Source organism: Diachasma alloeum, unplaced genomic scaffold (genome assembly GCF_001412515.2).
Source record: "Diachasma alloeum isolate Michigan unplaced genomic scaffold, Dall2.0 Dall_scaffold_00604, whole genome shotgun sequence".
NCBI lineage: Eukaryota > Metazoa > Arthropoda > Insecta > Hymenoptera > Braconidae > Diachasma > Diachasma alloeum.
In genome coordinates, this window is record NW_021680736.1 from 172,774 (window position 1) to 192,733 (window position 19,960).

General features: G+C 39.6%; 1 protein-coding gene across 1 annotated transcript in view; it reads right to left on the reverse strand.

Annotated features, from left to right (window-relative positions):
• Positions 1-1,439: 1,439 nt before the first annotated feature.
• The window catches only part of LOC107043607 (PSME3-interacting protein), a 264,201-nt gene continuing 245,680 nt past the window's right edge, over positions 1,440-19,960 (reverse strand). The window contains exon 4 of the mRNA XM_015265170.1: positions 1,440-1,899. Within this exon, the coding sequence (XP_015120656.1) occupies positions 1,589-1,899 (311 nt within the window). The 3' untranslated portion in view covers positions 1,440-1,588. The remainder of the gene's footprint in view (positions 1,900-19,960) is intronic.

The following is a 19,960-nucleotide window of genomic DNA, read 5'->3' on the forward strand; positions in this document are numbered from 1 at the left end:
ACATAAAATAGTATACGAAACTCGTGCGTTATGGTGTTTTTTGACTCGTGGGATTGTAAAACTCGCGTTCGGCTCGTTTTACAACTTCCCACGAGCCAAAAAACCCATTACGCACTTGTTGCGTAATATACTATTATCTAACAGAACCTTTGTGCTTGAATGAGTCATTCCATTCAGTAGTTGAAATTCTTTGGAATTTTTGTTATTTCGTTGTGAAGGAAATTTCTTTTCCTTATTATTATCTTCGAATTCTTGAAAATCAGGAGTAAATACTTTTCAATAATTATTAATTTATTGATCAATCAATTCAAATTTTTTGGAAAAATCTCATTCAAGGTTAGAGTCAAGTCCTCGATGATTATATTTGTTCATTATTCTGACGTCAAACTCAGAGCAGATGAGAAGATACATAAATAATTATTACTTTTCATTCAATTTGATTAATTGAATGTTTGATTCAAAGGAATTTAAAGTAATTTGATGAATAATTGAGTAAAATTTCGAATGGAATGATTCAATTAATTTCTTTACAACCATTGTTTATCTTGAATTTGTAAAAATCAGAGAGGGGGAAATTATTGGATTGAAGTCAGAAATCCATTATTATAAAAAATCTTGTGTATTTTTTTATTTCTGGATTAATTGATGAGCACTCACCTATCCCTAGCTATTATCCTAACGGATAGGCTAAAAACAGGTAAAAATCGATACTCGTATTTCCGGATTTACTAAAGGTAAATTTGCGAAATCATGACGTAACAATATAATGACTCTCATAAGTGATTCTCTTTGTTGGGAGATTTGACTTCAAGTCTGGTGGTGACTAAATTAACGACCGAGAAACTACATGATGGCAAACACAAAAGCATTAAAATGAATTGAAAAGAAAATACCACATTACAGTCGATATGGGGCCAAGTAAGTAAAAGGTTGAAAGTGCATACATATCGGAATAAAAATGAAATTCAAAAATGAAATAGTATACGCATTTTTCTTATTCTGTTGCTACTCCGCCATCAAACAGACAATTGTGGAAAAAGCTTGTATATAGTTGAGGAAAAAGTGTCATTAAAAAAAGGTGAAAATATTATAGAAAGCTCAAATAGATCAGAGTTAACGTTTTCTGGATTAGGTTCATACCATCTTTTCAACTCGAATTAGTTGACCTCAAACTCCCAAAGTGATCAATACCATCTTTTTCTACAATGCATGCAATATCTATCATTTTAAAGAAAAAAGAAGAAAAATTGAAAAACAGATTTGGGAAAGACGTCCAATCAATTGAGTAATATTGTGTCACTTTTTTAGTCTTCCTGGAATTACGATTGTATGAAAAATTTATGTGATAAAATTTTCGCAACAGTCTCCAATTTTAAATGACACTTGATTTATTGAAAAATGAAAAACAGGAAAAAATATCAATATTATACATTTTATGGTTTTGCTTGGAAATGGGTAGAATGACTTTCATCATGAAATTTTTATTCATTCGTTCATAAATTCGGTCAAAATAACTCAGTATTCACATGTTCCTGTCAAAAAATTTCTTTTTTTTAAATGTCGTAGTGGAAGAAAGGCTAACAATATTTTAACTATTATTCTCATGCTTCATCGTTAATTCTCGTCCCAAGAGATCATATTTGATGTGCTCGTGCTCGTGATCTGAGTCAGAACTGCATTCACTATCACTTGAGTTGTCGTAGGGGCCAAGACCAGGCAGAATTCCAATGCACTTGAAGGCTGACGGATTGTGCATTTTCTCACAGAGTATTACTTCATTCTGAGATATTCCTAAAGTATTATCGATGGTTCGAGGTAATTCTGGAGGTTTTGGAGATTCTGAAAGTTTTGAACTCCCATCGGCATCTGATAACTTTCTTTTGGTTCCTTTGGAAGCACCTGTTCATTAAGAATGAATTTACAACTGATTATTTCTATCTATAAACTGTCAAGATGAAAAATTTCTGTTAATATGTAGTTATCGAATTGCGTTAGTAATTGAGCAAGACCAATTCTTTGCTGATGAAAATTTCACATTTGATTTGAACCACTTACATAGAAATTTTCCAGTGAAAAAGCGCAAGACCGGTTCTAGAGAATTTCGTCCCCTACAGGCAAGGTTGTTTGTGACATAAGTGCGACTTAGTTCACTAACATAAGCTCCCCAGGAGTACAATGAAACATTCTACGAGTCGTAAGAAAAATAATATATAGGGTGCAGGGTTGCCAGGCACTTGGCGAAAATTGGGCTACTTGCCAACTTGCCTGTTGGCGATTTTCCAAAGTTTCAAAAAAAATATCTTCAACTTCCCGACCCAAAGGGAGGAAGTTATCGGAATTATCTCAACAATCGAATGTGGTATTTTCAGTTTTGCGATGTATCATGACCCCGAGAATCATCCTGATACGTTAGTATGATACGCACGTCTGTGTGTGTGCGTGTGTGTATGTCTGTATGTGTGTTTTTGCCCAATGATATCTTTTGAACAAATGAATCTATTTGAATAATTTTTTTTCTATCGATATGTCTTCATGTAATTCACAACTGATTCTTTCGTGAACACGAGCGCCTTAGAGGTTATATAGTTGTTTGCATAAAACTTGTAAAAAAAACCTCAAAAAATGACAATTTCATTGAAATTTGACGATTTTAACTGAGATAACGATGGGATATGACTTGGATAGGTATAGTCATTTCTTTTTCACACAACTCCATTCCAATTGTACAGGGTGATAACTGGGAATAGATGAAAATTAAACTATCATAGTTTAGTTGATTGATGTAGGAAAGGAAGGGCCATCATGTTTGTAGTCACAATAGACTTTGCAAATTTTTTGCAATTAGTTAGAGTTGCATTTAATGTTTTTTTAAATAAAAATTCACAGGATAAAAGAATTGATCCAGCACATTCGAGGGCATATGAGTGATTCTCTGCAAATTGTGATTTTTCATCTGGAACATTTTTCAAAATCTAAATATGCGTGTAGAGACATTTTTTTACATTTCTCTGTCATAATGGTGTGACGGCGCTAACCAACGTGAACCTCAAAACTTAAAATGTAAACCGTAGACTTATCCATAACTCGACGCGAAACTCAAAACAGCCGGAGTGTTGTCACCTTCGACCTCTGCTCCTCGATGTCCCCATGAAAATCCTCGAAAACCGAATAAACAAAAAAAAAACGGAAAAACGAGAAAACGGGAAAATATGATCGGTCGCTCGGTCTTAGGAAGGATGTCGCAAATTCAACAAAATATACAGAAAAATCAAGGAGAAGAATCAGAAAATTAATGAAATAGGAGATGAGAGAATTACTTTAAATTTACTCCGTGATTTATTCAATTTCTCAATAATATTTCAACTCAAATAGAATTTCTATTCTTCATAAATAAAATAATTTAATTTCAATTAAATGCAACCAAATTAAATTCAATTCAATTCCCGAGAGTGAGAGTACGTGAATTGACCTTGGGAGAGAGGTTATCGCGAAGGAAAATGGGGGGTCCGAAGAATTCAAGCCAACGATCTCTCCGCATCGTTCAGGAACTGGAGTGCTGGAGGATCTGAAGGCTATGTTAATTCCAATGCGATGATCTCGGCGAATCTCCTAAGAATAATCAATGACAATTAAGGGGCGAGGGACTCGAGTGTGAAAAAAGTGAGTGTGGTCACTTAAGAGTGCCATTTTGCCCCATATTCGAGTCCGTCCTCCATCAAGAGCATCGTGGCATCACAGGAAAATTGTTGGAGCTCACGAGCTTCAATGTCGTCATTTTCGGGGTATCGACCTCCGAGAAACCTTAAATTAATAAATTAAAACCTTGAGGGGATTTTACTGAGCTAGAAGAGCACTCATTTGAGGCTTCAATTCGCTCTAGAAAGAGAATAAATCGCCATGTGCACGACAGCGTCACCTACGGTACGTGAGGAGCATGTGTGCACTTATAGGCATGTTTTATTCACTTCTTCCCACTAAAATTGGCACTGGACATTCCCCATACGTTCTCGAGGGTTCTAGTGAACTAATTATGCACTCAGAAGGTGCATTGATTGTTCAACAAGACCTCTTGGTAAACGGAGAAGGCACAATGGAGCCATGGCAGGGCATGGGCCATGTGCGGCCTTTTATTGTCTTACTATCCATTTTCACTATCACTTGAGTTTCCCTGGGGTTTTATCACTCGGGAGAGGTCTAGGAAACCGGACGACGGATTTATGCACTCACTGGTGCATTTATCCACTCGCTCGGAGGAGTTTTGGTGGTTGAGAATGCATCTCGGTGTCACTCTCGTGAACGCCGGTGCACTTTTCCCGGAGGTTATCACTGGGCACACTTGGAATAAATGCACTTCTCTCCTCGGGAGAGAGTGCACATAGTGAACAAAAATGTACTTCCCATATTCGTCGTGTGGGCCCTCGGCGATGGTTTCCACCAACTCTCTCGATCGCTGCCGATATTCTCGGGGATGTCGTCGCAATGGTTGCTCGGGTCCAACTCTGTCGTATACTGCGTTTAACCGGCGGATGTCCTCAGCTGGGTGGTGCGACTGACACGCTGCCTAGCTGCCGCTGGGGCGGGCTCATGTAAACGAGTACGCGGGGATTTCGATTCAAATGGGTTTTGGACTTATTTAGGCATTTCGCCGTTAATTATATTTTTTATGAACTAACCCAAGGGGTTTTTATCCATAGTGACTGAACGATAGTTATCTAGAGGTTCAGAAAGGGGAATTAAGGCAGTTGTTCGCCTTTTCTCCTCGCGGATGCACTTCACACCTGAGTGAGTGCACTTTTCTGCTGCTGTCACTCTCCCGGGAGTCATCCTGGAGAAGGAGAGAATAGTCAATGGCGATCCATGCAGGCGAATGGGCTATGTTCATCCACATGGCCTTCCAGCTGCACTGGTGAATCCAATGACTCCACGAAGCGCCTTAGCCAGGGAGCGTGAGTGTTTCACCTCAACCTCTGTGATCAGCAGCCTGCACTCAACGAGATCAGCGAGATCTCACCGGGAAGCTCGGTTTATCGGCTCTGAACCGCGGTGGATCGTCGTCCCTCTCAGGATCCGCGAGATTTCAAAATACAAAAATATAACTAGGAAAATACAATTACTGTAAATTTTCCTTTAACCATAAAACCGAAAATTAATCCCCTAAAATCCAAAATAAACCAGAAAGATAACTGAAACTAAAAGAGAATAAAAACTTTAATATTACTTGAACCGGAGATTTTACTTTTTACTCGTTTTTAATGAGTATCGACACGTGAATTTAATTATTTGTTGAAATTGAACGTTGTTTTTCCCCGCGAGGCCCCTCCTGATGTTCTTGGAGACCGGTTTTTGCGAGCTGGAGCTGAAAGGGGTGTTGTATCGCCCTTCGGTAGGGGTGCTAACTTTTTGGGGTTAAAGAAATCGCGACTCCCTCTCGGAAAAGATCAAGATAATTTCACACTTACCTACTCACTCTTATGATTTACTTAATTCTACGACGAAGTTATATACAGGTGGCGGAATTCTCGAAAATTCCGTCACAATGGTGCAGAAGTATAGTCCTAGCAGCACTCTACTACAACTTTAACAGATTCAGAATAATAGAGTGTTACGGATTTCTTACTGCCACGGTGTCAACAAACTTAACAAGTCTTCGTATTTCAATCAAGGAATTTAATTTTTGGATAATAGAACAAGTTTATTGATTTATTTGACATCTTTCGAGTATCATATATTCATTTGCAGAAATCACTTTGGGTTTTTTTCAACAATCAATTCAGACACAGCACAGGTGTATTCAGCAGTTGTTGATAACCCACCTGGGTGTTACTCCGAGTTTGCACCATTTAAACACCTAAAACATTTTTCTAAATACTTTAGTGATGATACAACTTCCCTCCCACACGTTTATGTAAGATATGACACGGTTGTGACATTCTGTGTTAATACCTAATCTCACTTCGTGCCAGCTTTGAATTGAAAGCTCTCTGAAGATGATGAGTTCCAGGCAATGGAATGTTACTTTTTTAATGAAAAAAATTAACTAAGAAATTACACGGCATGTAACAATCATGAGACCACATTAGTGACAGAATAATTTGTGACTTATCTTTTTCATCTCCCGAGTAGTCTTTCCTGGATGTGCACATGTGTCTAGTTAATTTTTACTGGTGTAAATACGGGGCCTTACCCCTTCATTACAGAATTTCGGTACGTGCGTCATGTGCAAACGTCGGGAATGGCGCGACGACAGTTGAATTCAAATTTTTTTAAATAGTACTATAATTGTGAGACAAAGTTTTTGATCTTTCTGTTGAGCGTAAAACAGTTATTCCTCTGAAAATTGTATCAGGAAAGTATACTTAGTCACATCCCTTATTATCTATGTTCAGCAAATTTTCTTTCAGCTACTTATTTACCCGGTTTCATTGACAAAATCTCGAATTTCATAAAAAGAACATACCACGGTAGTGACATTTAGGCTGGTTTCAGCTCTCTAGGGTTAAATAAACCATCAGGGAATGGCATCTATTGTATCGAACTGGTGGAATGTTATAGTGTCTCCCGACATCCGGAGAAATTTTATTATTTCATCATTTTGAGATTGGAAAAGTTGAACTACAAGAAAATAACAATTAGCAGATAATCACCCATATGACTAATGGTAAATACTCTCGAAGTGTCCTCCATCAGAATTTGCGCAATAGTTAAGGCGTTTCTGAAAACTATGGAAGACTTCTTCAATTTTAACTTGAGAAATATTAGAAACACCCTTCTGGATAGCGCTTATCAGAACCTCTTTTGTCTGAGGATTGTCCGTGTAACAGAAGTCTTTGAGATAACCCCACAAGAAGAAATCACACGGATTCAAATCCGGTGAGTATGGTGGCCATTTCATCCCTGCTGAGGCGAAGCGAAGGTACCCTAAGCTGATGACGCGATCACCGTATACTTTGTGCAATGCAGCAAACACATAATTAATTCGATGAGGTGTTGTACTGTCTTGCATAAAATAGAAATCTTTCACCAATCCTTTTTTCTTAGCGAATGGGAAAAATTTGGTTTCCAACATCTCTCGGTAATTCTTCCCTGTAATGATCCCATCCAAGATTTCCACATGTATTTGTATGATCGACAGAGCTACCCAAATTGTAACTTTAGTAGGGTGGAGCGGTTTTGCTACTGATGAATGTGGATTTTCACTCCCCCAAAATTGATAATTTTGTTTATTCACGTAGCCATTAAGGTAGAAATGAGCTTCATCCGTAAAAATAATTCTATTGGCTTCGATTTCAGCATTTTCAAATATTTACGTCAAAACTTTGCTGAATTCAAGTCGTTTCCCTATAGCAGCTTGCGTAAGCAATTGGTGGGAAGTGATTTTATAAAGATGAGGTTTGAGGAAATGTTTAATTACACAGTCCGACAAATATTGTCCCCTGTGGGGAACAGAGATGAGACCACTACTACTCGATAGATTTTTGCATGAGGATTCCGAATCTGTCCTTGAAATTTCTTGAAATGCCTTAGTTTCTGACATAAAAAAAAGTTGAAGTCCTGAAAATGGGCCAAACCCCCCCCCCCTTTTTTTAAATATTCAATAAAAAAATAATGCCTGCATGGATTTTCTTGAATAAAAATGCCCTTGAAAGATAAGATTGAGGGCTCTTAGATTGAAAATACTATTTCTCCGTGTAACCACGAAATGTTTCATAATAAATTCGTGATTTAATCGAGAAAATTGCATGTAAATTTCAAAAGAATGTCATGGCGGCAGCAGTATGAAGTTGTACCGCCACGTGCTATTTCAACCGCCGGATTTCAATGGTTAGAACTCAGAGACAATGCTGCAAGTTAGATGAAAAATAGACCATAACTACTCATGCTACGCATGAAATTTTTATTTCATGCACAATATGAGTAGCACAAACATTGCCTATTGTAACTAATGCATGAAATATGAATATATTCCATCGATTTAGACGAAATATTGATACGCCAAGCATACCAGCATCCACAAGGGGTGTATGAATGCTCTTTCTTTAGGATATTTTATTATGAATTTGAGAAGACATGAAGCTTATTTCGATTCTCCAGGATACTTCTTTTTCTTTATTCCTCCTCCATTTAACAAACGAATTCTGAAATGTCAAATTAACAGAACTTCTCACAGTTTATCTCTGCTCTAACGGAATATTTGATGACTCGTCATTGCAAAAATCCTCCTAATTCTTTCTGCTTTGTCTGCGCGAAGTTTTCATCACAGAGGAAAAACCTGACAGAATTGTTGCAAAAGGTATGCGAGAAATGCTTCGGATACTCAATGGGAAATCTCAACAAGCCCTGGACTCCAGACCAATGCTGTGCTTCTTGTCACCGAAGTATTCTTGGATTCCAGAGTGGAGAGGAGAAACTGCATTTCAGTACCCCAACCATTTAGAGATAATCAAGAGATCACATCGCAGATTGCTATTTTTGCTCTGTAAAAACTGCATCTTACACGAAGAGAAGTAAGGTGAAAATACAATATCTAAATGTATCCTCCCTTGCTCCACCAATCGGTGAGCCTATCATCTTTATCATTCTCATCCAGAAACATAAGCTCGCGTTCAAGAATAAATTGGGCATTTGGATCCACGAGTCTCTCCCTGACTTGATCCTCCCTCAACGACTTGAACAGAAACCACGTCAAATATCCTGGAGACGAATTAGAAGTGAAGTCAATATGTAAATTGATTTATAGAGATCTATCAGACTAAAAATTGTACCTCGATATGGAGGATTGAACTGCTCTCCAATGGAACGCCATATTAACTGATTCTCATGGCAATACCTCGATAACCTATTCTCCCAGAGGCTGATTCTTAACGAGCATTATTAAAAGTCTTTTCTCTTCAAGACTCATGTTTCTGTCCATTTTTTGACAATACCTTGTAACAATTTGGTTGTCAGAGGTTCTAATTATTTTTATTTTAAATTGAAATAATTAATTAATTAAATTCTGAGTCTCAGGGGGAACTCAAGCTCTCTTCCTTTCGATAGAAACTGTGGGAACCATTGAGAAAATTCCAATGAAATGGAATTATTATTAATTATTTGGGAATTATGGTCGAGGAGAGGAATTGTCGAGGAGAGGATTTAGAGGAGCAGAAGAGGACGGCCCTGAGAAAAATCTCTTGGGGCCAACTAGAACTAGCTGACCACCTAGGGATGGACCTGATTCGCTGACGGAGGAGAGGAGCCAACCTGTAGCGGGGGAGCTCCGGGTTCCGACAAGGACAGAAAATTCCGGAGTCAAGGAAAATCCTAGACGAACCTGGGGAATCATCCCCAGGATGAGGAAGCATCGGGGGAGAAAATCCACTACGATAATGAATTTAGAGAAATTTTTATATTGAGAATTTGAGTCAAAACTACAGGGTGACAAATGGGAAGTTGCCTAAAGTATACCCACATGTCTTCCGTTCCTACTGAGACCCGGAAGTTTAGGTCCATTAGATATATACTAGAGTGTTGTCAGTTTCTATTGAGACGCTACAAGAAGCACTTCGTGTACTTCAAAATGAGTAACCTTACAAACGAAGGAACAGTATATGTTATCGAGTGCTTTTATACTAGAGGTAAAAACTATACTGAAGCATATAAAGGCTTTCGTACCAAATTTGGAAGTAAAAAAGTAGCCAGTCAAAACACCCTCAGAAGGTGAAAATAAAAAATAAATTATCTGACTTCATCGTATAACCTCACTTTTGACTAAAATGTTCAAGTATTGATTACTTTCTGTCCCAGAGTAATTGATAATTTCATAAAGTATTATACTCTTGAGGACCGTCGTCATGATCTTCCTGGTCCATCACACTCCGTTACAACAGAAGATACGAATGCCAAGATCGAAGAACATTTCAAGAATTATCCAACGGATTCGATACGAAAAGCAGCGGTAACTTTGAAACTGAACCGAGCGACACTGAGATTAATATTGAAGAATTTCCTCAAGTTACACCCTTACAAAATTACGACCCATCATTTGCTCACAGAAGATTCCAAAAACAAAAGAATTGAGTTTTGTGAAATTATGACACAGAAATTTGAAAATGATGAGATCGACATCAATCACATAATTTCACAGCTCACTTTTATTTAATTCATATGTAAATAAACAAAATTACCATTTTTGGGGTCGTGAAACTGCACACTCATCTGAGGCAAAGTCTTTACACCCTATTAAAGTGACTGTTTGGGCAGCTATTTCAATCAAAACAATACACTTAGAAATCACAAAATGGGCCATTACAGGCAATAGTTATCGAGAAATGCTACAAACTAAATTTTTCCCTTTGGCTAAAAGAAGAGGATTGGTTCATCAATTCATCAATTCATTTATTGCACCTTATAGCGTTACACATTTGGTTCAAGGGGGTGTGGCTTGTTCTTTTCAGTATATCTAATTGTTGGTTTTACAAAATTGCAGTCAATTGGATTAATCATTATAATACATCGTGTCTAGAGTGAGTGAAGGTCAAAATAGTATAGAGAAAAACATACACAGCGGAATAAAGTCCAGTTATAAAATTAGCTGCTATTCGCTCTGATTTTAATTGCTTTAGCTAGATAAAGGAAATATTTTAGAATTTTTATGATTGAGTTCGTTTTGAGAATTGTATAAATCGAATTGTTGATGAAGTGTTGATGTAGTTCTCTCTAAATCCACCGGAAGACGGGCAGACAAATGGGAAGTGTAGGAGATCATCAGGTTCACCCAGATGGCAGAGTGGACAGATGTTTGACTCATCCAGGACTATTTTATGTTGTTGCCAGTAAAGAGAAGCCCTGAATGATGAGCTCGTTCTGAGTTGACTGATGAGACTCAGTTTCTTGATGCTCACGTCCATGTGTAGGTAGTTTGCATCTAGAATCACATGTCGGTAGATTTTGCTGTAGCTAGACAACGAGGCTCTCCTCATGTTCTCATGCCATAATCTGGATCTGAGAGCTGACAAGATATCGTCCCTGTTGCGTTTCAAGATGTGTGGGTCTTGAGAGGGGAAAAGATCTTCAAAACCGAGTTTACTCAGGAATTTTTTCAGCTTTGCTACCCAGTTCAAACGTTTATTGTCTGAATTTAATTCTGCTTGAGATAAGAGCCTGTTGTAGCATTTCCTGGTGAGCCTCTGTTCTGACATTTCAAGGATTTTAATCAGCCAGTTGAGTTTCCTCTCGAGGATCTTTACTGCAAGCGGCTGCTGCTTTGTTTCTAACCTCACAATATAATGAGGAGTTGAACGGGACCAGCCCAGAATCCGTTTGAAGTAATTGGTATGCACGGTTTCCACGTTCTGCATCGTTCCAGAGGAATCATCAGCCCACATTTCACGCCCATACAACCAAATCGCTGAGACCGTCGACGAGAAGATCTTTTCTGCTGCTTGAGTTGTCCTCGGATTTGCTGCTAAAATAGTTCTTCTAGCTAGACCGGTCGCCTGACTGGTTTTGTTGACACGTTCTTGGACCGCCTTGTTGCATCTACCAGAGTAGTAAAACTCGATTCCCAAATATGAGTAGGATTTAACATTTGACAATTCGTTCCCGCCATAATAAAAATTGGGAGGTTCCTTCCTCCTGGAGCTTTTGTGTAGAATCATAATTTGTGTTTTTGCTGTGTTCACTGTAAGACCGAAGAGAGTCCAATATATGTGGAGGGTATTTAGTTTTTGCTGTGCGTCTGTTGACGTGTCTGCAAACAAAACTGTGTCATCGGCGAAGGCAAGGAGGAGGATCTCCAAATCACTTCCCAGGTCTATTCCAGAGCATCCATCACTTCTGAAAAAAGCCTCTATGTCGCTCAGAAAGAGGACAAATAAAAGTGAACTGAGGGATTCTCCCTGAGGGGTACTTCTATTGATTGTCAATGGGTTGGATTTAACTCCATTCACTACTTAGTGCATTCACAGCTTTGAGTAGAGGTCTTTCATAGAGTTGAGAGCTTTAGATTTAAGACCTGAATCGTCAAGCTTCGCCGACAGTTTGTCATGTTGAACTGAATCGAACGCTTGAAGAAAATCCACGAAGATCACGTAGAGGTATCGTCCCGGTTGGTTGCTGATGATTTGGATGGCGGACAAGGCAGAACAGGGTATCCGTACAGGATCGTTTTCTCTTGAAGCCGCATTGATGGTCCGGGAGCAAGTTGTTCTCTTCTGCCCACTGTTGGATTCTGTTGGCCAAAATTTTTGTATATATTTTAGAAATACAATTGAACAGTGAGATATTTCTGTAGCTACTGGGATCCATTTTATCGCCTTTTTTGTGTATTATGATCGTTTTCACGGATCCCCAGCTATCCGGTACCCTACCAGTTGCTAGTATAAGGTTAAATAGAGTGTTTACGATGGAGATACCTGATACTGGGAGATTCTTCAAAAATTCGTTCAACAGACTGTCAGAGCTAAGTGATTTGTTGTTGGATGTGCTGGAGAGACAGTTGATACATTCTTCTATCGTAGTTTGAACGTCTGGATACTGATGAGTGGTTTCGTGTCGAATGGCTGGAATCATAGCGATGTGTGACGTATAATTTGACAAATAATAAGATTCCCAAGTCTCAATGAGGACCGGATATGGTTTGAATGTCTTTGGTATTAAATTTCGATATGTAGACCAAAAATTTATAGAATTTTGAACAATTGTGAGGGCATTCGATATGATCGTTTTTTTCTCTTGCTCTTTAGATTTCAGCGTCCTTGAAAGTGTTTTTTTGGCCTCCAGATACAGTTCCCGCTCGTGCGTTCCGTAATTGCTTGTTTTGACCGCTTTGTGGAGAGATCTAATTTAAACATTGAGGAAGCGACAGTCTTTATCTATCCAGCGAGGAGCATCCGAAATAGGTTTATTGTAGTTGGGGTAGAAGATTTGACAAAGGCCTGCCAGTGTGGCTGCTACTTTTATTTTCTTTTCTATCTGCTCATTCAAGGTCTCCGGGTCCTGGATCTCGTATCGAGCCAAAGGCAGTGTTAAGTTAATCTGATCTTGGTAGAACCGCGAAGCTCTGGGGTCGCCAATCCATTTATATTTCTCTTCTGGTACGGAGGAGGATGATGGTGAGTTTAACGATGAGAGGAGATGTGATGTGCTGCTAGAAGTCAATGGACATTCACACAGTAGGTGCCTTGAGCTGCCTCCGTACGAAATAATCATACTATCTATTACCACTTCGAGGCCCAGAGGGTTGCACCAAATGATCGATGGTACTAGCCCTTTTGTCACAAAAATAGGTAAAGTGAGCTGGGCTGTCTGAGGGAGTCCTGCCATTCAAGATTGAGAAACCGAGTGTCTCCATGTCCTCGACCCATTTAAATCCTCTTGTTTGGTTTCATGTCTACGGTGGTTCTCGAAAAACCTGAGTATTGCCTCTTCTGGGTCATTGACTGGTACAAAATAAGCTAGACAGTAGATAGCTCTAATCTTGTCGATCGTGCTGTCAATAATTATTAACTTCCCGACCCGAAGAGAGGAAGTTATTGTAATGGCCCCGAAAATCAAAAGTTGAAATTCAATGATATTTCCACGTTTCATGACTCCTCGAATCTTTCTATAATGTTTTGGAACACATGTCCATCTGCCTGTGTGTGTATGTGCGAATGTATGTGACGCAAAAAATTTTGAGCTACGATTTCTCTTCAAGGAACAGTGCAAAGTGAAATTTTTTTTTTTTCAATCGACGCATCTCCATGTAACTTAGAACTAATTAGTTTTTGAAGATGAACGACTCAGCGGTTCTTGAGTTATTTGCAAAAAACATGTGAAAAAACGGCGAAAATGATGTTTTTTTTGCAAATTTGGCTATTTCTCCGGAAGAAATAATGCGATTTGAATTATTTTTCATGAAATCGATATGTCTTTGTGTAGAATATATCTGACTGAATTAAAAAAGAAATCTTCTCAGCGGTTGTTTAGTTATTTCAAAAATAATACTTCTGATTTTTTTCTACTCGAAATTCTTGAAATGGAAAATGTTAAAAATTCTAAAAATTGAAGGAATTAAGTTGAGAAAACAACACCAAAAGAAATGCAAACAAGAATCTCAATGGATAATTGGATTGTTGTATGAAATTTTTTTATTAAAAAAAATGATGAAATACGAAGATGGGATGATAAATATTAGATACGTATTTTTTTATTTCGGAAAAAAATGAAAAATCAAGAAGTTATAGCCAATTGAAGAAACTTTAAACTTATGACGTCAGAATCGTTCGTATAGTATAATCAAGCCGTTTTCGGAAACTACGAAAAACTTGTTCAATCTGAGATGGAGAAGTACCAGGAATTCTGTCTCTAATGGCTTTCTTCAAATCATCTTTGATCTCGTGTTTTTTTGCATAAACATTATCTTTCAGGAAGCCCCATAAGAAGAAGTCACACGGGTTCAAATCGGGTGAATAAGGGGGCTATTCCATACCTTCATACGCAAACTTGGGGTATCCTAATCCGATGACGCGATCACAATACACTTCATAAATAGCTTCAAACACGTTGTAAGGGATTTTTGCCGGTGCTTCACCAGCAAATATCCCACACTATTTTGGCATTTTCTCTATCGCTAAATTATGTTAGGCGTCAGCTGGATTTTGACGGAAAAGCCAATGGTAAACCGGCCTCAGTGGATAACTCGTCTACCCTGAGGACTTCTCGTGGCGGGACTAACAATGCCGAGCCAGCATCAGCGTAAAACGGTAGAGTGGGCGAGGTCCACCATACTAGGAGTAATTCACTCGATCGATCTTCGTCTTTTCAGCCGAGAGACCTCGATAAAGCGTATCTTCCAGGAGCCATTCCTCCATGTATCTTTCGCCGAGGATGTTTCCATTCCTCTGACGTATTCCTTTCCTCACCAGAGTGGTTCAACTCTGGAGAGGTCGACCATTACCTGCGAATACTTCTCACTCCTCGGAGCGCCAAACAAAGAGAGGCACATGCGACACAGGCATCCGGAGACTCGTTCTCACCCACCTGTGCCCACCCCAACTCAACCTCAATGCTCGGGAAAAGCCCTATCATCGCGGGCCAACACCCAGATTACTCGTCGTGGAGGCACGTGCGATCGGGCCTCCAGGAGTCGGCCTAACTCCCGGCCCACGGATCCACGCCAATACCACTTCTTTCGTCCGAAGTGATGGATCCCTGAGAACACGGAATTAAAACATCCCAAGTCCTCAAAGTAATCCGATCATTCTGTTTGAGACGCCGAAGCGTCCCACTCTCGCTGTTTCGGATCTTGTCCTCACAACGGACCCCCATAATCCATAACGGATTAATGCCACTTACGACCGTCGTCGAGGACTGGGCAATGTTCATCCGCTCGACTCCAGTGCCTGTCACCGACTGTCTCGAAATCTACTAGGGCCTTCTCACCCTAGTTTGAACATCTCAGCGGCGGTGGGTCATCCGTTACCCCACTACCACCAATCAGCTCGACGGCAATCGAGGAGGCGCTAGTCCTCTCACCTAGCCGTTGATCCTTAGTCTAAGTCGATAGCGCCTCTAGAATCGCCCAGTTGGAACGCCAGTATGTTGGCCCATTTTCCCCAAACACAGCTGGACGAGTTTCTAGAAATGGCGAGAGCGTATCGGCAGCCTCTCTATAATGTTCCGAAGCATGGTTTCACTCAAACCACGCATCACTAAACCGCCATTCGATGTCACTCTCATCTTTCGCTCAGCTTCTTCAGCTGACGTTAGATGTCGCTCTCTACTCTTTCCCTCACTCTAACCATTCTTGACTCATGGTTTTTTTTCGCGTTGATAAAACAGTTTACCATAACGAGAAAATTTCGTTACAATGTCCTTAGTTCTATGCGGTGTAGCACCATCTTGCATAAAATAATAGTTCTTAATCAGTCCTCTTCTTTGGGGCGCGCCACCGTCCTTGGTCGCGTACAGTCGTGTTTTACACTGCTCTTTAAATAATTCATTTTAATCAAATATTTGGGAGCTCTGACCAACTTTCATTAAGTACATTCCACGCGGGGGACTCCAAGCCTTGATCCGATCACTGAGATTAAGTTGCAAAAATCTGCTCTATCCTTTATTTCGAATGTGATCCCATCCCTGCATGTATTTAACCTCAAAATAAAAACAACAACTCGCCAAGAAAATCGAAAAGTCAATTACTGAGGACAGTCAAACTGCCCACACAACTGTTTAAACGATCAAGGTAACATTCTGTTGAAATTATAATCTGCATATCATTCCTGTGGAGCGTTCAAGTCATCATCAAAATCATCAAAATCCGCTAATCAGTCGCTCATATTCCTGTATTGTTAGACGTTTGCTGGGTGTTTTTGGCGCCAAAAGCTGTGCCTTCAGTACCACGTCACGATACATATCACACTCCCTGCACACCGACGGGCGGTCCTTTTTGATACAAGCAGCGACATCAGGCAGGAAAAATGGGAACAGTAACTAACGACACCCGCCTTACCGATATGACAGCAGATGAGCCCTAAGTATTTCTGGAGGGCACAGTGAAGCGAGCGGTGGGAGAAGCAGTCGCACCTCTACAGGAGGTGGTAAACACCCATACAGGTCAAATCAACTCAATCAATGCTTTAAATGCAGCATTCAAAGCAAAAATTAGCGAACAAACAAGACATATGGATGATGAAGGAAGGAAAAAGAATATTGTAATAGTTGGGCTTCATATAAATCCAGGTATTGTGGATCTAGAATCCAAAGTTTTGGAATTCTTTACAAAACATCTCAAGTCGACAGTAGACCTCAGTGACATCGACTTTATAAAGAGACTGGGAAGACACAGCAGCTCGTCGAAACCCCCTATACTCGTCTCGTTCACCTTCTTGCGCAAAAAGGTCTCCATTTTTACGAAAGCTTCCCTGCTAAAAGGCTGCGGATTGGCAATTTCTAATGACTATTGCCAGCAGACTTTGGCTAAACGTAAAGCTCTCATTCCACTTACGAGAAAGCTGAAAGAAAAAGGCTACGAGGCGATACTCAAAGGCCGTGATCTGTACCTTGAATAAAACAAAACAACCCCCGAAGATGCGGAACAACTACTCAAACTGAAGCCGGACAAGATCACGAAAAAACGTCAAAGAGATAACGAAGAAGACAACCAACCTACACCGAACTCCCAGGAATTCTCTACTCCCAACACAGTCACAAATTCACGCACACAGTCAGCAAAAAGCTGAAGAATTCTTCCACAGAGAGACGCGAGAAAATTCAATCTAATCTCAACGCCTTCAGATTTCAGCCAGATATGGGAGAGAATCCCCCTGAACGAAACTCCGGCTTATAGCAACCATCTTCTCTCCTCTCTCAGGTTTCCACCCCGATCCATCAAAAAAACAAGTCACACAAGTCCTGGGAGCACCTTATACCTAACATAATTTTTTGGAATGCTGACGGTTACAAGAATCTCACTTACAGCAACAGCTTCACCATCAACATTCTGGCAAAATCAAAAGTAATCGGCATTGCTGAGACCTGGGTTGAGACAACACTATCTAGGGCCCCCATCTTCCTGGAAGATTATGACCTCATCTAATCACCGGCCTCAAGAATCTGGAAGTCAGGGCGAGGCAGTGAAGTCCAATGATCCATTACCACCACGGTTGTTGAGCATCTCCGAAAATTGGAAAATCAGGCCCGGTCGCTCGCTTCGCTCGCTCCCTCGTTGGGGTGTGACCGATAGAGATTGGTGGAATTGGGTGTGATCCATTATGGGTCGAACCAATAACTTCCCGACCGATTCCTCTTTTTCTGTTCATTAGAAAAACAAGCAGGGGGCCGAGCCTATCCGACAGAAGGCATGTGACCGTTACTTTACGCGTTATCAGTCTTGACATTCCTTCATTTCTGCCAATTCCATTGGTAATATGCTTTCGAATGGATCCGTTGCAATTCTATTTAAGAAAACTTCGATTACAAGAGGAAAACACACTATTCTCATGATAATCTTCCATTGAAGTGAAAAGGTGTAAAAATGAGGTTTTTACATTTGTTGATTTTTCTTTCCTTATTCTATTCCTTCAATTTCCAGTGTTTTCATTTTTTCGAATTTCAGGAATTTCAAATGAAAAAGAAATTGAAAAAATTGGTCTGGGTTGTTGGTCGCTCGCTTCGCTCGCTCCCATTGCTTTTCAACTTGAGTGGGTTAACTTTGAAGTTGAAAAATTTTCAACTCCAAAATGGATTTAATGGGTTAACTTTAAAGTTGAAAAATTTTCAACTCCAAAATTTTTCAACTGTAAAGTTGACACACCAAACTTTTTGAACTTCAATGTCATACTCACTTCAAAATTCCCCAACTTCAAAGGTTACCCAAAATTCAATTTCAACATTCTCCGATTTTTTGTCAAGAGACATTCAAATCGGAGGAAGTAGCAAAGAGAAAAAAAAGGTAAGCCGAGGAAGAGGACTCCAAGGACAGCGATTACCAATCGACGTGAGTTTCAGTTCTGGATTATTTTTGGCGTGTTTATCACAGGGCGAGGGTGAGTTAGGTCTGGACAATTCAACTGACGAAGTTTGTCATGCTCTCCTTGGTGATATCAATTCAGATCCAATCAATTTCAAAGATGCCATGCAGGGCGTAGAAAAGAATAAATGGACAGTTGCTATAGAAGAGGAATTAAATTCGATGAATAAAAATAATGTATGGAAAATTCTAGACAGACCTATTTGTAATCAAAATGGTCAGAAAGCTAATATAATTGATGCGAGATGGATCTTTAAACGCACGTTAGAAACGACAGGGAAGACGCATCATAAAGCAAGATTAGTTATTCGAGGTTTTAAAGATCGAAATATTTACGAACTAAGAGAAACTTATGCTCCAGTATCTAGAATGCACTTAGTCAGGGCCGTATTTGCTATTATCAATAAATATAACTTAGATACATGTCAATTGGATGTTAAAACGACATTTTTGAATGGCGAGATTGACGAGGAAATTTATATGGAAATCCCAGAAGGGATTCCACATTCTGATCTGGAAAGGGAAACTAAAGTTTGTAAGCTAGAGAAGTCCCTCTATGGATTTCGAATCAGTCCCAAACAATGGAACAAGAAATTCACTGAAGTTAGCCTTTAGTGTAGGACTTATAAACTCTGATCTAGAGCCTTGCTTATTTACTTGGAGGCATGAGGATAAATTCTTAATTTTATTGTTATATGTAGATGACATTATCATGGCGAGTAATGACAAACTTAAGCTGGACGAGGTTAAATCAGCTCTGAGTTCAGAATTTGAAATGACTATTCTAGGTGAGCCAAAAGAATTTTTAAATATCTCTATTAAAAGAGATCGAGAGAACAGAATATTAAAATTGAGTCAGGAAAGATACGTTCAGAAATTACTACGTAAATACGGGTTTGAAAACTCATCCTCAAAGAACACCAATGAGAAGAGATAAATTGGCCTATGCGGTCATACAGCAGGCTCGCCGATAAATAAGTGAAGACAAAAAAACGTCTATATTGTGATAGACAAAGCCCAACGTTTCGACCACCTATACGTGGTCATCATCAGGGGCAACTTTATTTTTCCTGAACAAATTATAAACCTACTATTATTTTTTGTTATGTCCCACATTGCTAAATTCTTTTTCGACGCATTACTGCTGACCAAAGTTGCGCCACTTACACAATAAGCCTACTCTTCAATACTTCAAATGTAATCCAGGCCAATTTCGTGAATCACCCAAGCTAATAAATGCCCGATACTCGGAGCCTCTTCAGACTCAGTTGTTCCCCCAAAGGGTAACTACCAACACTTGCGAGTGATCCACGAAATTGACCGCGAAACCGTTCTCACCACCAAAGACATTGTCAAAATCTTTGGTGACCTTATTGGTGTATTCGAGCCTTGAGAATACGTAGAGGGGCGTNGTAGAAGGGCGTAGTGGGTGTTCAGGAACCTTTAGTCAAAACTAGTGCCAATCATCGC